The sequence below is a fragment of the Sorghum bicolor genome, chromosome 6 (assembly GCF_000003195.3).
Source record: "Sorghum bicolor cultivar BTx623 chromosome 6, Sorghum_bicolor_NCBIv3, whole genome shotgun sequence".
NCBI lineage: Eukaryota > Viridiplantae > Streptophyta > Magnoliopsida > Poales > Poaceae > Sorghum > Sorghum bicolor.
The window spans coordinates 53,387,650-53,403,273 of NC_012875.2; the positions used below are offsets into that span (position 1 = coordinate 53,387,650).

The 15,624-nt window shown below is 46.8% G+C and overlaps 1 protein-coding gene across 1 annotated transcript; it reads right to left on the reverse strand.

Annotated features, from left to right (window-relative positions):
* LOC8057582 (probable serine/threonine-protein kinase PIX13) lies at positions 11,431–14,844 on the reverse strand. The gene is made up of 6 exons (XM_021463170.1): positions 14,411–14,844; positions 13,727–14,172; positions 13,088–13,223; positions 12,639–12,781; positions 12,409–12,532; positions 11,431–12,307 (listed from the first exon to the last, which is right to left on the reverse strand). The coding sequence occupies exons 1-6, from the start codon at positions 14,487–14,489 to the stop codon at positions 11,850–11,852; spliced, it is 1,386 nt and encodes a 461-aa protein (XP_021318845.1). The 5' UTR covers positions 14,490–14,844; the 3' UTR covers positions 11,431–11,849.

Here is a 15,624-nt window from a genome sequence, read left to right on the forward strand (position 1 = left end):
GTATGTTTTATTATAAAAAAATATATCTTATTATAAATTTTAATTATACTTATTTGATATCACAATTTCAATTTTTTATAAATTTGTTCAGATTTTAAAATGATTTGACTTGGTACTATAATAAAATTGGTTCTGCTCGTTGTATAGATTTTTAAGTTGCAGCTGCAGTCTACGACGGCAAACAAAAAATTGTCATCTACTGTAGCAACTACCACTAACCGTGTGTTTGGTTGCAAGATGGGTGGGTTGGGTTGGATCCAACCCTCATTTTAGGGACGGAGCCAGCTCATCCATTATTTGGTTACAACTATGATCTTGAGGACGGATTGAATCCATGTCTTGTTTGGTTGAAGAAATTGAGAAAAACAGGTTGGGTGGCAAGATAACAGCGTTAGTGAGGACACTTTTCGTTAAAGACCCTGAGTTTTTCAGAAATTAGACAAGGCCGGATCTGTAAAACCTATGAGCCATGGCACTTTTGCATAAAGGTCCGGAAAGTGAAACTAAATTGCGCCGGTGACCTTTATCTTCTACCTCCGTTCGGGGGCAGAGCAGAGGCGGCCGCGCGGGCGAGCTCTGCCGCGGACCAACTCCGCCTCACGTGCAAGCCTTGCCTAGGGTCCTCGCCAAGGGTGTGGGTCTGTCACGGCGCTCTCGACGGAGAAACGGGGGTTCGCTCCGTCCGCCAGATTTCAGCGGACGGAACCAACCCGCATCTCACGCGAATATTCCTTCTGGAGCCAACTCAACTCACCTCGGATTCCATCCAAACAGCCGTAGGGACGGGTCCAACCCAACCCAGCTCGCTCCAACCCCCAACCAAACACACGGTAAATGTTGACAGCTTAGCCAGTTGTAAAACACTATATATGGTCTCCACTTGCCGGTCAAGACCAATAAAAACATTAATTCAACAGTTGAACATTACCATAAGACCAAATATGTTTTGCTTAAATATGTAGTTGTTTAATACTATTCATCTTCACATATCATACCCTTAAACTCAAGCTCATCCAATATGATATTGGCAACTTGAAGCATCGGAAAATCAAAACTCTTGTTTACAGTCATATCTTTTGATACTATCAGATATGGGTATATGTCATCATCTTGAGATATCGGTGATCTATAGGTTATGAGTGGCTACCAAATTATATAAGGTATGTTTGGTTGTAAGCCATAACTCGTCACACAACGGCTAATGGCGGCCATGAAAATCGAAGGTGTTGTTTGGTAGTAGTGGCAGCCATAACACACGGAGTTTGGGGGTGTTTGGATGCGGGCCACGGCCAGCCACGCTATAGGTTCGGCAGCGCCGCATCTGTGTGGCGAGAAGAATGACCGCGACACGCCACGCCTTCACCACAGACAAAACGACAAGCTAAGGAGGAAAATGACAGTTGTGGCAGCCAAAGTTTATACGGGAACCAAGCAGCCGCCGAAGTTGCCGAGCTTTTGGTGTGGCGAGTTGCGGCGTGCAACCAAACACGCCCTTTATTTCCCTGCCGAACCTTAGACATAGGATTTCTTGGCTATAAACTTTGACGGCGCGGCACCATAGCTTGGCGTGGCTGTGAACCGTTGAGAACCAATAGTTCGACTTAAGTGTGGAAGAGGAAGAAATAAACATGAGATAAAACAATGAGTTGCGCCAGTGCTGTTTGAGGAGAAACGAAACGTGTAAAACGACCGTGGAAGGCAGATCGAAGTTCTGTCGCTGCTTGCGCCTACGTACTGCTTACCCAAACAGACGTCAACCAGGTCCAGGCTCGTGAATCATCATGCAGGCCACTAATGATTGTTCGCCCCACCAAGGCTGTGCGGGGCGGCGGCATCGCTTTCGTATCAACCAGATCCATCATCCATCCATCCACCTCCTCCCCGGTGGTGGAGGACCCAAAACCCAAGTGCCGGGGGCGCCTGTCTTGCTCCGTGTTTTCTAGAAGGCCATTTGTGCCACGCCAACGCTTGACGATAACCTCGCATCTCTATCACAACAACATCACAGGCCAGGGCGCCAGGCAGTGCTCCGAAAAGGCGAGGAGAGAATGCTCCACTCCTCACGATTGGTGGCATTTTTGGCGGAAAGTGCAGGGAGACTGGACCAACGCTCTTTTTCTCCCCTGGTGCTGGTGCGGCACTCTAGCGTAAGCGTGGAATGTGGACCTGGAGGGCACGCCAACGCCAGAGCGGCTGATGAAAGAATTGGGTCCAACAATTTATTGACGGGTTGTTGGAAGGACTGCTGAATGGTGTACAGCAGGTGACACCTGATCCAGCATCCCGCCGGCTGTTAGGAAAGATTAATTGTTGGTGCGAGCTATGGCGTGTCCTATGTATGCGAAATTACAGCTGAGAGGTTTCAGTTAGGCCTTATTTAGATGCTAAAAGTTTTTAAAATTAGACATGTACTACTAACTAGATTTAAAAATTTTGTCTCTGGTCCTGCTCTTTACTATGGCCTTGTTTAGTTTCCAAATAATTTCAAGATTTATCATCACATTGAATCTTGTGGTATATGCATTAAACATTAAATATAGATAAAAATAAAAACTAATTATACAGATGGATCTTTTGAGCTCAATTAATCCATGATTGGATAATATTTATAAAATAAAAAACAAAAATGCTAACGCACGTTTTTGAAAAAAAAAAACTGTACTGTACAGCGCCGCACAGTGTCGTATCCAGCGATTCAATGCTGACACTGACAGTGGTCGAAACCGAATCGTTGGCTGTTGGAGCTAACAAAGCAACCAATGTCGAGTTGCTTTCAGGGATGGTCCGATAAGGACAGTTTTAGGATAAAACATCTATTCTCAATGAAAAGTTTCATTTCAGAGTTTTAAACATCCATTCTCAATATTTCATAGTTTTATGGACATTTAATTCCAAGACTCATAGAGAGGTGATAATCATGTCAAAAGAAACTCATTTCTTCTCTCTTTTTAAATACACAGTCATGTCATAAAAAACGTCTATGTGCCAACCTATTTAATGTAAATGAAACTCACATGAAACTCTCATTGAGACCGGCTTAAACAAAACTGCACAATCGCTTCAAGTGTTCCCCAATACGAGTATGGTAAAAGTTTAATTTCCGTCGTATCGAATATTTAGATATACGAATAGAGTATTGAATATAAACTATTTGTGAAACTAAAAACACAAAAGATTAATTTACGAGATAAATCTTTTAAAACTAATTAGTTTATGATTAAACACTAATTGTTAAATAAGACGAAAATACTATAATATTTATTAAACTTTAACACAATCAACCAAACCGACTAATGGGTATCGGATGACACCGAATGCAGAGCGGTAACGAGTTTCTGGTCTGTGACCGATGGCGTTGTCAACAATTGCAGTCCAGCTCAACCAAACAACAACCAACGGGAATATGGGTGGACGGGGGTTGAGCGTTTAGCAGGAGTAATTGTAGCTAAGTTAAGGCTTTGTTTAGTTCATCCAAAAACCAAAAACTTTTCAAAATTTAATGTCACATCAAATCTTGCGACATATGCATGGAGTATTAGATATAGACGAAAACAAAAACTAATTGCATAATTTGCCTGTAAATTGCGAGACGAATCTTTTAAGCCTAGTTATTTTATGATTGGACAATATTTGTCAAATAAAAGCGAAAGTGTCACAGTGTCTTAAACCAATTTTTTTGGGAATTAAACAAGGCCTAAGTGAGTTGCTGAAAGCCCAAGTTTGGTTTTGGTAATTAATGACACCAAGTTGCTAATGCCTTTTGTTTAAGTGACTTGAGTTAGGCATAGCAACACATGTGATGAAGGAGCATGGTGGCATGGAAATGTGGCCACATGATTACAAAGAGTTGAAGCATGAAGTGGAGATCATGGTGATAGACGAGGAGCAAAATTATCAAGGCAAAGGTATAAACATAGGGTTGTACTTTTGCCGGTCTAAGATGAGTAGAGAAGTGATTGACCGGGTTTAGGATAGATAGCCGACTATCAAGAGGGGAAATCACGGTCATCTCTCGAATCAAGTGCTACTAGGTCCATATCTTGAGCATATGCATTAGGATCAAGTAAAGTGCTAACTTAACTCCTTTGGTGAAAATGTTTGTGAAAAGCTAACACACTTGCACTTTGGTGGTGGACACTTGTTGGTGTTAGCACATTTACAAAGGAGGTGGAGTTCCTAGGGTTGAGAGGGGTGTGGGTTCCTCTCTCCCTCCCGCCGAGCTTGCGAGGCGGGATTCGGCGCTTTTGAGAAAAATAAGTGTATATTTTCTATTGCGCCGGTGGGAAATTTAGAGAAGTCGCGGGAGTGTTTTCTCACTGAGAAACACTCACCGGACGCTGAGTGCGGAGGCACCGGACGCTGGCCTCAGCGTCCGGTGAGATTGACCCTGCTAGGGTTAAGCACCGGACGCACTCTAAGAGCGTCCGGTGGTAAGCGTCCGGTGTGAGGGGTTTTTGCAACCCTCTCTGCGCACGAGTCCGGTGAGCACCGGACCGTCCGGTGCCCAGCGTCCGGTGAGGTCGCGAGTTTGACACCCTCTCTGCGCACGAGTCCGGTGAGCACCGGACCGTCCGGTGTGGACTTGCAGAGCGTCCGGTGTGTTGCAGGTAGCCGTTAGGATCTGACACGCGAGATTCAAAGAGGACACGTGGCCAACTCCAGTGCACTGGACGCAGGGAGTCGAGCGTCCGGTGCTCACTTAGTAGCGTGCGGTGCCTCCGTTTACAGCCCAGTGAAAACAGCCAACGGCTAGTTCTCTTGAGGGGCTTATAAATAGTTGGTGGCCGGCTTTGGGAGGTCAACTCTTGCACATTTGATTACTTGAGACATACATTGAGCTAGAGAACACTCCCTCCACTCATCTCCTTGCTTGATTGCTCATCCTAGTGAGATTGAGTGAGATTCAAGTGCATTGCTTTGAGAGTTGCATTTAGTGGCACTTGATTCTTGAGTTTGCTGCGGATTTCTTGTTACTCTTGGGTGTTTCCCGACGCCCTAGACGGCTTGGAGCAGCGGTGGTGTTGAGCTCGTGATTGGAGATTGTTTCGAGCCTCACCAAGTGATTTGTGAGGGGTTCTTGAGCCTTCCCCGCGGGAGATCGCAATTGGCTACTCTAGTGGATTGCTCGTGGCTTGGAGGATCCCCATCTTGTGAGTGGATGTGCGGCACCCGCTGAGGGTTTGGCTTTGGATTGCCAATTAGCTCGTGATCCATCAAGTGGGTGTATCGCCACAACGAGGAGTAGCTTGCCGGGAAGCAAGTGAACCTCGGTAAAAAATCTTGTGTCATCTCTTGCCGAGGATTCTCTTGTGATTGTGATTGATTGATTGGCTATATTTCTACTCTACAACGTCGGTATAACAATCACTCACCTCTCCTTTACTTTTGTGCATACCTTGCTAGTTGTGTAGCTTGTTTAGCTTAGTTCTCTTGTTGTTGTGCTTTAGTGTTTAGCCTTGTACTAGTTTGTATAGGTGGCTTGCATAGCTTAGTTGTGCTAGTGCTAGAATAGCTTCGCTTTTTGTTTTACTAATCAACTTGTCTGGTTGAAGTTTATAGAAAATTTAAATAGGCTATTCACCCCCCTCTAGCCATTTGGACCTTTCAGTTGCAGATTGTAAAAGGTACAGTAGTACAATATTCCTGTATCCTCAGTTAATATTCCACATATACTTAGCATAATTGACTTTTGTATGTTGTCCACGTATATAATTTTATTTGAAGTCAGTAATATCTGTAGTACTCTCTCTCTCTCTCTGCCCAAAATTGAATATAATTCAGTGATAGTATCAAGTTAATGTATCTCAGTTTGACCAACTATATAAAAATATCAATAATTATTAATTATGATATGCTATTAAATAAAAATCATAGGATTTATCTGAGATATTTTTTATATATACCTATTTGGTATGATATGCGTTAAAATTTCTACATATATACATATTTGACAAACTTTAGGCAGTTTAACAAAAAAATTGCATCTAAAATCACAACCTTTTTTTAAGATGGAGATAGTATTTGTAATATTTTCCAATATAAATCTATAGGCATATCATACGTGTTTTCAAACTGAACGATTTTAAAATTATTGTATTTGAGTTTCAAAAAATAGCTAATTTTTATTAAAAAAATATATACCCTTTTATGACCCAAGGAATCGATGGATGATAGCCGATTTGGACGTTCTTTGCCTCTCCAGCATTCTTTTGCTTCACTATGGGCATAATTGGTTACATGCCTCTTAGAAAAATTTATTTAGTAAGAAGGAGAGAGAATAATAATAAATCCGCGCTTCATGAAGAGTTATATATATTGCGTACATTTTTGTATACCAGCGTGTTAGGTTACTCTTTTTTTTTAAGTTCATATGAACTAGGAAGTCAATTATTTATACTGTCGAGGGTACCCTAACTAGACTAAATGTTTGTGTCGACTGACTTCGACTATCTAGATTCTAAAATCTGAATAGATGGAAGTTGAAGCTACCGCATTAAACCATCCATGAGTTGTTATCGTTTGAACATTAGATCAGTCTCAATGCATGTTTTATGAGAGTGTCATGCACATTAAATAGAGTGCTACATAAACAAAATTACTGATTTGGCAGGGTCATTAAATGAATGAGTTTCATCCCCATGAAACTCATACGGTTCCTAGTTTATAAGTAGCTCCAATAGTGTTAAAACAATTACTTCCTCCGTCACAAAAAGTATCATTCTCACCTTTTTGAGAGATCAACCATCCATTTTTAACTTTGAACAAATATTTATATAAAATTAATATTCTTAGTACATAATGTACTCCCTCCGCCCCAAATTAATTAATTGTTGTTTTTTGTTTTCATACCACAAGTTTGACTTGATTTGTAAAAAGTACGTGCAATATTTATGTCCTTAAATAAATTTGTTATAAAAACTAGTCTCAAAGATATTTCCAATGATACTAATTATGTACCGTAAACATTAATTATTTTTAATATATATTTAGTCAAAGTTGTTTATTAGGAAGCGCAAAAGGGAGTAATTAGTAACTTAGATACTTCCTCCATCCATTTATCGGAGTCATCTTACCGAAAAAATCTCCAAAAATATGAGTCATCCAAGCTGGGGATCAGATCACTATTTTTATCTTTTTCCAAGCACATACGGCTCTTCTCACTTAAGGATGGCAACCAGGTAGATTTGGATCGAGTGAAGTCTCTGTGCACATGAACCCGAAACCACACCGAACACCGATTCGAGTGATAATCCATCCCAAAACCAAATCTGCGAATACCCAAAACCCGAATGATACTCGAAACCCGTTTTCTATGGCAACATAGTAATAGCAATAAGGACGTTCTATAAACATATACATGATATATATACACACATATTTATATGTATAAACAAGAGGCAATAAAAAATAAATACTTTTGTGAGTTAGCTTAGAGTAAATTTAATAATCTAAGTAAACAAGTTATTATTAGCATATTATAAAATATGAAATTTAATTCTAATGTTTTATTTTGGATATCCATTTGATATCCACAGGTGGAAAACCAAACCCGAAACCAAATCTGATAGGTTTTGAGGCCCCGAACCCAAAAACCGTGGGTGAAAAATAATCTCCAAATCCGAATCGGCGAGAACCAAAACCTGCGGATATCCAACTCGAAACCGCTCCGCTGCCATCCTTACTTTTATTGGTCTAACTAATTCAACCGTCTACATACAACTCCTTTTATTGGCCGAATTATTTTTTCTTTAGTCACTGCACAACCCTAAAATGACTGATAAATGAACGAAAGGAGTAGATCATTGTATATGTTTTATAACAAACTTCTTAGAGACGCAAATGTTGCTAATACTTTTTACAACTTTGGTCAACTTAAGAAAGTTTGACCACCAATTCTATTGTTTTTATAGGACGGAGGGAGTAGCTTATAGAATATTTTATTCAACAACAATAAGAGAGAATAGCAAGATATCTTTTCATAAGAGTTTAAGCACACTATGTTCACACGTTTTTTTATAGTACTATAATTCATTATTTTTTTTATTTTTTAAAATTTATATGAGCTAGTAAGTTATAACTTTAATGTTGAGGATGTACTTTACTCGTAGACGTAACGTATGCTTGCAAGTTGACTAGACGAGTGAGTACCTACAGTCCTCCCAAATTTATGAGTCCCCCGTCGCACTCGCACATGGTTTGCTCCGACTGAAAAGAGCCGTTGAGGTCGCAAATCTGCCGAGTTAACTGCAGGGGTAGTTGCTGAACGGCGGCAGCAGTCGACAATCAATTAAACTTACCAGTCGACAATTAAACTTGCGAACAAGGCGGTAACAGTGACGGCTGGTTGGTCGTGAGCAGGAGACACTGCCAACCGTGACAGCGCGCATCCTTTATTAGCTGACCGGTGACCCTGCAGCATTGCCCCGCACATCAGTGATCAGACCGTGTTGGACGGTTGCTGTTGTGTTTCCACCGTATGCATCTGGTTTTTCACGGCCCGTACGCGACTACAGTACGGTACTCCGCCCGTAGTACAGCGGCACGCACGTACGCAAGGCTGAGAGAGCAACGCCGTAGGCGTAGGCCCTGCGCCCTGCGGTGACCGCGCGCATCACGCGTCTCGTCGACCTCGGGGCGAGCAAGCGAGGTGGCGAAGGGAGCCCGCGCCGGCGGCGGGCGTTCAGGTCAGCCCGATCGAGGAGAACGGGACGATCTCTATCCATCCGGGGACATTTGTTGGTTGAGGACCTGACCTGGACAAGTGTTGCCCCGCGCTACCCAAAGCAGCGCCTAGCGACCTACCGATGAGCTATCGGACTGTACTACGCCGGTGCAGGTGGGGCCTTTTCGGTGCCCTTGTCGTCTTGACATCTCCCGGCGTCGCTGTTTGCAGCGTGCGGCGCACCGTGGCGGCTCCATACACCATAGTATGCGTGCATTGCATTGGAGTACGTTTCCCTGGGCACCACCACACCACACCAACGATGTGAACTTGGTGACGTGATGCGTTGTTGTTGCAATAGTTTTTGGGACTGAAACCCGTGGTGTCCACTTCCAATCAAACACGCAGGCTAATAATAACAACTAAGAAGCTGGTCCAGCATCGCTGACAATGTTTTTAGCGAGATTATTATTCATCCCCAGTTCCCCACTTGCCTTGGTCAGGAATGTTCGTCTGCGTCGACGCGTTCCCTCTTTTCTTTATTGACGACTGAAGAGATCTGCAGTGTGTGCAGCCGTGCAGAGGGCGGGCCAGGCAGATCGTAGTCGTATCCGGTTTCGTTCACGACATTACGTGATGGGTGTGAGACCAAGCTGAATGGGCCCGGCATGTGCCAAGTTGAGTTTATACGTACGATTAATGAACGTTCAGGGAATCGGAGCTGCAAAACGAGCAATGCCCGTCGACTGAAGACACGGGGAGAGAATAGTCGGTGTCCTGTAGTACTCTTTAACTCGTGATGACACGATGCGCTATGCGCATGTGTGGGCCCGGTGGTCGGAACAACATAATGTGTCGTGGTCCTGTTCTGATCAGTTATTATCGCTGCTCAAAAAAAAAATCAGTTATTATCGGTTACAGTAGACATTCCTGCGCCGAAGTGGAACTAAAAAAACCCTCAGGAGACGAGAGCGCCGGGCCGGCAAAAACTGTGGGCCGACCTCAGGTTCACTGGCTGCTCTACCTCTAGTTTCATTAAAGGATTCTTTAGCCTTCTTTAGCCCATTTGGGAGGGCCCTTTTCTCTCCGAATTGATGGATTCTTTGGCCTCGTTTACAAAGGATCTCCTCAGCTTCGATTCTTACGACACACCGCCAGAGCTATGCAGCAGGAGCCCCCCTCTCCTCCCAAATAAATTAGGGTCTGCTTGGATGGGCCAGGATTAACAACTTGTCCTATTAACTTCTATAAATGGATCAGTGAACTAACAACTACTCCCTCCGTACCTAGAATACATAACGTCCTAGACCCAAGGCCAGTTTTCGTAAAACTTGACGTCGGCCAGCCGCATGCTCTGTTTAGGACGTGATTGCCCCTGCCGTCAGGCCTGTTGCGCTCGGCCGCTCGCCAACAGCTCGCTCGCAATTAATCGTGTCTCCTCAGTTGGCTTCGTCGCTGCCCCGTCGGCTCTCGCGTCGAGGCAGACCGCAGGCCACAACACGCTTGCCTACAGGTTGCCTCCTTCATCTCCTCAGCACGCTCGCTCGCCGCTCGGCACAGTCTAGGATTAGTTCACCATCGTTCCTCGCCGCCTGTTCCTTCGCTTTGTTGCTCGCGCGCGCCATGGAGTCCGACTCCATGAAGGTTGGAAGCACCATGGAGTCCAGTGCTATGAAGGTCACTTGCGCCATGGAGGAGGTGCTGGACGATGCAGAGTTTGCAACGGACTCGAGATGACGATGGCCTCCATCACTGCACACTCGTCTCCATCTCCTCACGCTCGCTCGCCTGCAAGGTCGTCCGGACACTCGCCGCTAGAGATGGCTCGCTCGCCTCCACGCTTGCCGCTAGCTCACTGCGCGGCGAGCTCGCCGCACGCTCGTGGATGGGTTGGACTCAGAGGCGCACGATCGACTCTATCTCCGTCGATGTACTGGACTTGGAGGCGCAGGACTCCGTCGATGTGCTGAACTTGGAGGCGCAGGACTCCGTCGTGGAGAATAGGCAGCTCAAACAACGCTCTTCTTGTTCTAAACGAGTGAGCAGGCAACAAACACGCGAATGCAAAACTGCCAAATGAAAATGCATGCGCTAATGCAAAACTGTCAAGCGAAAATGCAGGCACCAAAAACGCAAAACTTTCATCCTTGCCGTGCAAAATAAAAAAGTGAGCCTATTAGGATTCGAACCTACGTCGCAGCATTGAATCCTCCGCGCACTATCCAACTGGGATGGTTAACTTTATTAAACAGAGAGCAGCCGTAACTCCATTTATTAGGGGCAAAGAAGGAAAACTAACCCCTAATTAGTTACTCCTTGGTTACCACAATCATGTCCTAAACGTCATATTTTTTGGGTATGGAGGGAGTAGTCTATAATTAGCGGACTAATAGTCCGCCTGTTTAAAAGTTTAAGAACTAAAAATTAGTACTATCGATCCAAACAGGACCTTAGAACTATAAGCCATTTGTTTGCATCATTAGCTCTGACTTTTTTGGTTAACATCAGGAAGCTCTCTCAAGCGAACAAATTATAACACTAGTTAGAAGAACCTTCACATTTGTATTCGTTCCACAACACACCTTCGCATTCACAATGCTCCCCTACCCCTATATGTTCTCCCTGTTTACTTTAGGACTGTCCTTGGCAATTGGGATTTTGGACGGTGCGCCAGGTATATGACCGAGTCCAGACACAAGCTGAAGATCGGGCTGACTACCAGAGTTAGTCCAGGTAATTTTTTGTTCCGGTTTTACTCGATTGAATAATTGTGATTGACTGATTATACATGGAACTAGTATATATTCCTGAAAGGCTGAAACTATCAATCTTCCTTAATAGCGATTGACTTATTTTACATTGGACTAGTAGATTCCTGAAAGGCTGAAACTACATAGCCTATGCACACAACAAAATCTGGCAAATGGAGATGATTGAGAGGAAAGATATCCTCCAGAATCATGCGCCTGTGTACAAGAGCCAACATTTGGGCCATCTACGATCGAACAGACATACATGGCCCTTCTGGCCTCATCAATCTGCAATTCTGCATGCAGCAGCAGAAGCAACAGCGACCAAAGCACCTCGCAAACATGCTCCATCTACCATCTTCCACTCGCCGGGAGATGCCCTCCAAAAAATTTGCCGGTCAGATCGATCAGTGCGGGGCCGGCGGCAGCCGTGCTAGCTACCTCATGCTCGGAGACTGGTGGTGGTGGCTGCTGCTCCCCGCCCGGCCGGACCCGGACCCGGACCTCGGGCGCGACGACCGCCCGTGGCCGTGGCTGCTCCGCGCTGCTTCGTCCCGGTGGTCCCGCGGCGCGCCCTTGGGCCGCACCTTGAGCTGCTCGATCTCCTCGAGTGCCAGCACGACCTCCGCCATGGAGGGCCGGCTCCTGGGGTCCCCCTCGAGGCAGCGCAGCGTGAGCTGGGCCGCCTGCAGCGCCGCCTTGGACGGGTACTGGCCCTCGAGCCGCGGGTCGACGAGGCGCGCCAGCTTCCGCCGGTCCGCCAGGTACGGCTTGGCCCACTCCACCAGGTTGTGCTGCTGCGCGGGGCGGCCCGTGTCCAGCGCCCGCAGGCCCGTCAGCATCTCCAGCAGCACCACGCCGAAGCCGTACACGTCGCTCTTCACGTACAGGTGCCCTGGAGACCCAGAAAGTTTGGTGGACTTGATTGCGAGCCAAGAAGGTGGGTGGACTGGTGGGACGGTGTGTTAAGTACATAATATGTGCGCGTGTGTGTACCTGTGGCGACGTACTCCGGCGCAGCGTAGCCGTACGTGCCCATGACCCGGGTGGTGACGTGGCTGTCGCCGCCGGTCGGGCCATTCTTGGCGAGACCGAAGTCGGATAGCTTGGCGTTGTAATTCTGCGGGAGCGGGAGGGCAGGGAAGAGCATGGGTTTGATTGTTGTGTCCTTTTTATTGGATGGGAGGAGGGAGAGACATGAGGCGATCGAAGAACCGCGAACGTACCGTGTCGAGGAGGATGTTTGAGGCCTTGAAGTCTCGGTAGATCACCTGCTTCTCCGACGAGTGGAGGAAGGCGAGGCCACGCGCGGCGCCAATGGCGATGCGCAGCCGAAGGTTCCACGACATTGGTTCGAAGGAGCCGCCCTCTGTTTAATCGCAACATATCCTTGTTATTCTACCTTCTAGTACACTTGTTTTCATGATAAAAGAAAAAAAACAAGTCACTAAAGCGGAGCTATAGCCTGCGATGGCTGATGGCGACGACATGCATCTTGTGATCTCGATAAAAGAAAGGGACCACACACAAAAAAAAAAGAGCTAAACAGCATATACCGTAGCTTTCAACAAAGTCCACCCAGTCTTTATCAAAACACAATCAGTGTGTACTTGCGAGGAAGTAGACAAAGAAGATAGACATTCCAAAGACCAAAAAAAAAAAAAAGAGGACTCACTTCTGAAGAGATGATTGTCCAGGCTGCCTTTGGGCATGTACTCGTACACGAGGAGGAGATCCCTGTCCTCCACGCAGTAGCCCAGCAGCCTCACCAGGTTCGGATGCGACAGCCTCCCCAGAAAGTTCACCTCAGACTGCAAAACTCCCACAGAAACGTCAACGGGTTAGAATTTAAGCAGGGTGGATAGATCAGAATCAGTCGGCGAACGCGGCGTCGCCCATCGCCCTCGCCACGCGCATTCCCCCCCGGCCCGGCCGGCCCGCGGGGACGCCGGCAAGGCAACTGAAGCGATCAGGCCGGAGGCTTGCCCGCCAGGTCGGCGCCAGCTCCTACGCAGCTTATTGTATGCCGTTCCCACGCAAAGACACAACAAAGCGGCGCGGCATTCGCGTGTGTATATATGAACATTTGAAAACGATGGATTGGGGCACCGGCCGCCGGCCACGTGAACACGCGGTATGGATGGGATTGGAATCTGCTACCGCCTACGGTCCTCAGCTCGTAGAGCTAGTCCAAATCTAAAATAGAAGCAAACTCCGGTTGGTAAACTAGCGAGCTGATTGTTGCCAGTAGAAGAGTAGCACAGTAGCTTGGAGAAAATCGCGGCGGCGTGTTCATACGATGAACGAGACGCACCTGCCACTCCTGCACGCCCTGCACGCTCTCCGGGTTGAGCTTCTTGACGGCGACCACCATGCCGATGCCGGAGCGCGTCGGGTTCATGGTCTTCTCGTCGACCCAGCCCTTGTACACCCGCCCGAACCCGCCCTCGCCCAGAACCGTGTCCGGCCTGAAGTTGCGCGTCGCGGCCCGGAGCTCCGCGAAGGTGAAGATGCGGAGGTCGGGCGTCTCCAGGATCCTCCCCTCCTCCCGCTCCTCCTGGTGGTACGCGTCGGCGGCGGCGGCGGACGCGAGGGGCCTCGAGCCGCTGCTGGTGCTGGTGCTGCCGCTTCGGCCCGTCGTGGTGGCGCTGCTGTTCATGGACGAGCCAGGAGACCTGCTGCTGCTGGGGCGCCCTGATGAGCTCATGGAACCCTCGGATTTGGGTGCCGCCACCATGGCTGGAGCTGCCGTCGTAGCTGCTGTTGAGAAACAAAGAGATCGGTCATGACTCATGAGCAATAGGGATTTGGATGGAGGTAGCAGACCTGAACCTCGAGCTGTTCCAGCTCAATGAATCGTGTCAAAAACCAAGAGAATCAGCCGAGTTAAACCGATGCAGGAATCAAAGCAATAAAACGATCATGTCGCACCGTCTACGTAAGGCTGCTAGCAGAAAGTAAGCAGGAAATGCAATCCAGACATGCGTTGGTACAGTACCTCGGGGCTGTCCATGGTGGCCCGAGTTCTTCACGACCTCCACCAGTTCGGCCTCCTCCGAGCCGAGGCAGTTCCCCATGGAAGCAGCAGCGGGGAGCTCGGTCGGTCGACGCTTCACTGTCTGGTGGGGTCTGCCGCTGCCGCCTCCTCTCTTCTCCTGGGTTCCTCTGTTTCGGTTTCTTGTGCTCTTGCTGTGATATATAAAAAGGAGGGGGCGCGGCCGGCGGCCCGTACCCCGTAGTACCTGTGCGATCGCCGAGGCTTACGCGTTATGGAAGACCTTTACCTTTCGATGGCTTGGTTGGTGCTGCTGCTGTCGTCGTGGGGGCAAGGCAATGGGCAATGGGCATGCATGCATCAGTATCTGTCTTCCCGAGACGGCAGTATGTGTGTGTGTGTCAACACACTTGACATCATGTTTCGCCTAATAAAGCGAAGCGCAGTGCAGGAGTTTGGAAAGGAAGCCCGTGCGTTTACTTCGGCGAGGTCAAACGCCGTTTGGCAACTTGCGAGTCTCTCTGCTTTCCCTCTGGACTGTGGGCATCGTTCATATCGCATCATTTTAGGGCCTGGTTTAGTTCCGAAAAATGAAAACTTTTCGGAACTGTAGCACTTTCGTTTGTTTGTGACAAATATTATTCAATCATGGACTAACTAGGATCAAAAGATTTATCTCGTGATTTCCAGCTAAACTGTGTAATTAGTTTTTGTTTTCGTCTATATTTAATGTTTCATGCATGTGCCACAAGATTCGATGTGACGGGGAATTTTGAAAACTTTTTGGTTTTTAGATTGAACTAAACAAGGCCGTGGTGGATTTCGAGGCAACTTGTCACGGTTATAGGGCACGTGTTGGACTTGTCTAGCTCCGGCCAGGCCACACGTACACTGCCGATGGAGGAATTTTGGTGGTCCGGCTCCGGCGGGCAAATCAATAGGCCACGACGGGCTATGTTCTGCTGCAGGTTCGATCGTTCGTTCTAGATTGATGGGATGGACAGAGCCTGGCTGAACCCGAAAGCTGTGTCTGAAACGGACAGGTTTACAAGTCCACAAGCGCTGAACTGCTACCGTTCTTTAGGCCTTGTTTAGATTTTTTTTAATTTTGATACTATATCACTTTTGTTTTTTATTTGATAAACATTGTCCAATCATAAAATAACTAGGCTTAAAAGATTTGTCTTACGATTTACAGACAAACTATACAATTAGTT

Excerpts from the sequence above, each read along its gene's own strand:
- LOC8057582 (XM_021463170.1), bottom strand. The coding sequence starts at position 14,489 with ATGGGGAACTGCCTCGGCTCGGAGGAGGCCGAACTGGTGGAGGTCGTG. Across the intron at positions 13,224-13,726 it reads AGGGCGTGCAGGAGTGGCAG|TCTGAGGTGAACTTTCTGGG; the intron begins GTGCGTCTCGTT and ends GGAGTTTTGCAG. Across the intron at positions 12,782-13,087 it reads GGACAATCATCTCTTCAGAA|AGGGCGGCTCCTTCGAACCA; the intron begins GTGAGTCCTCTT and ends GCGATTAAACAG.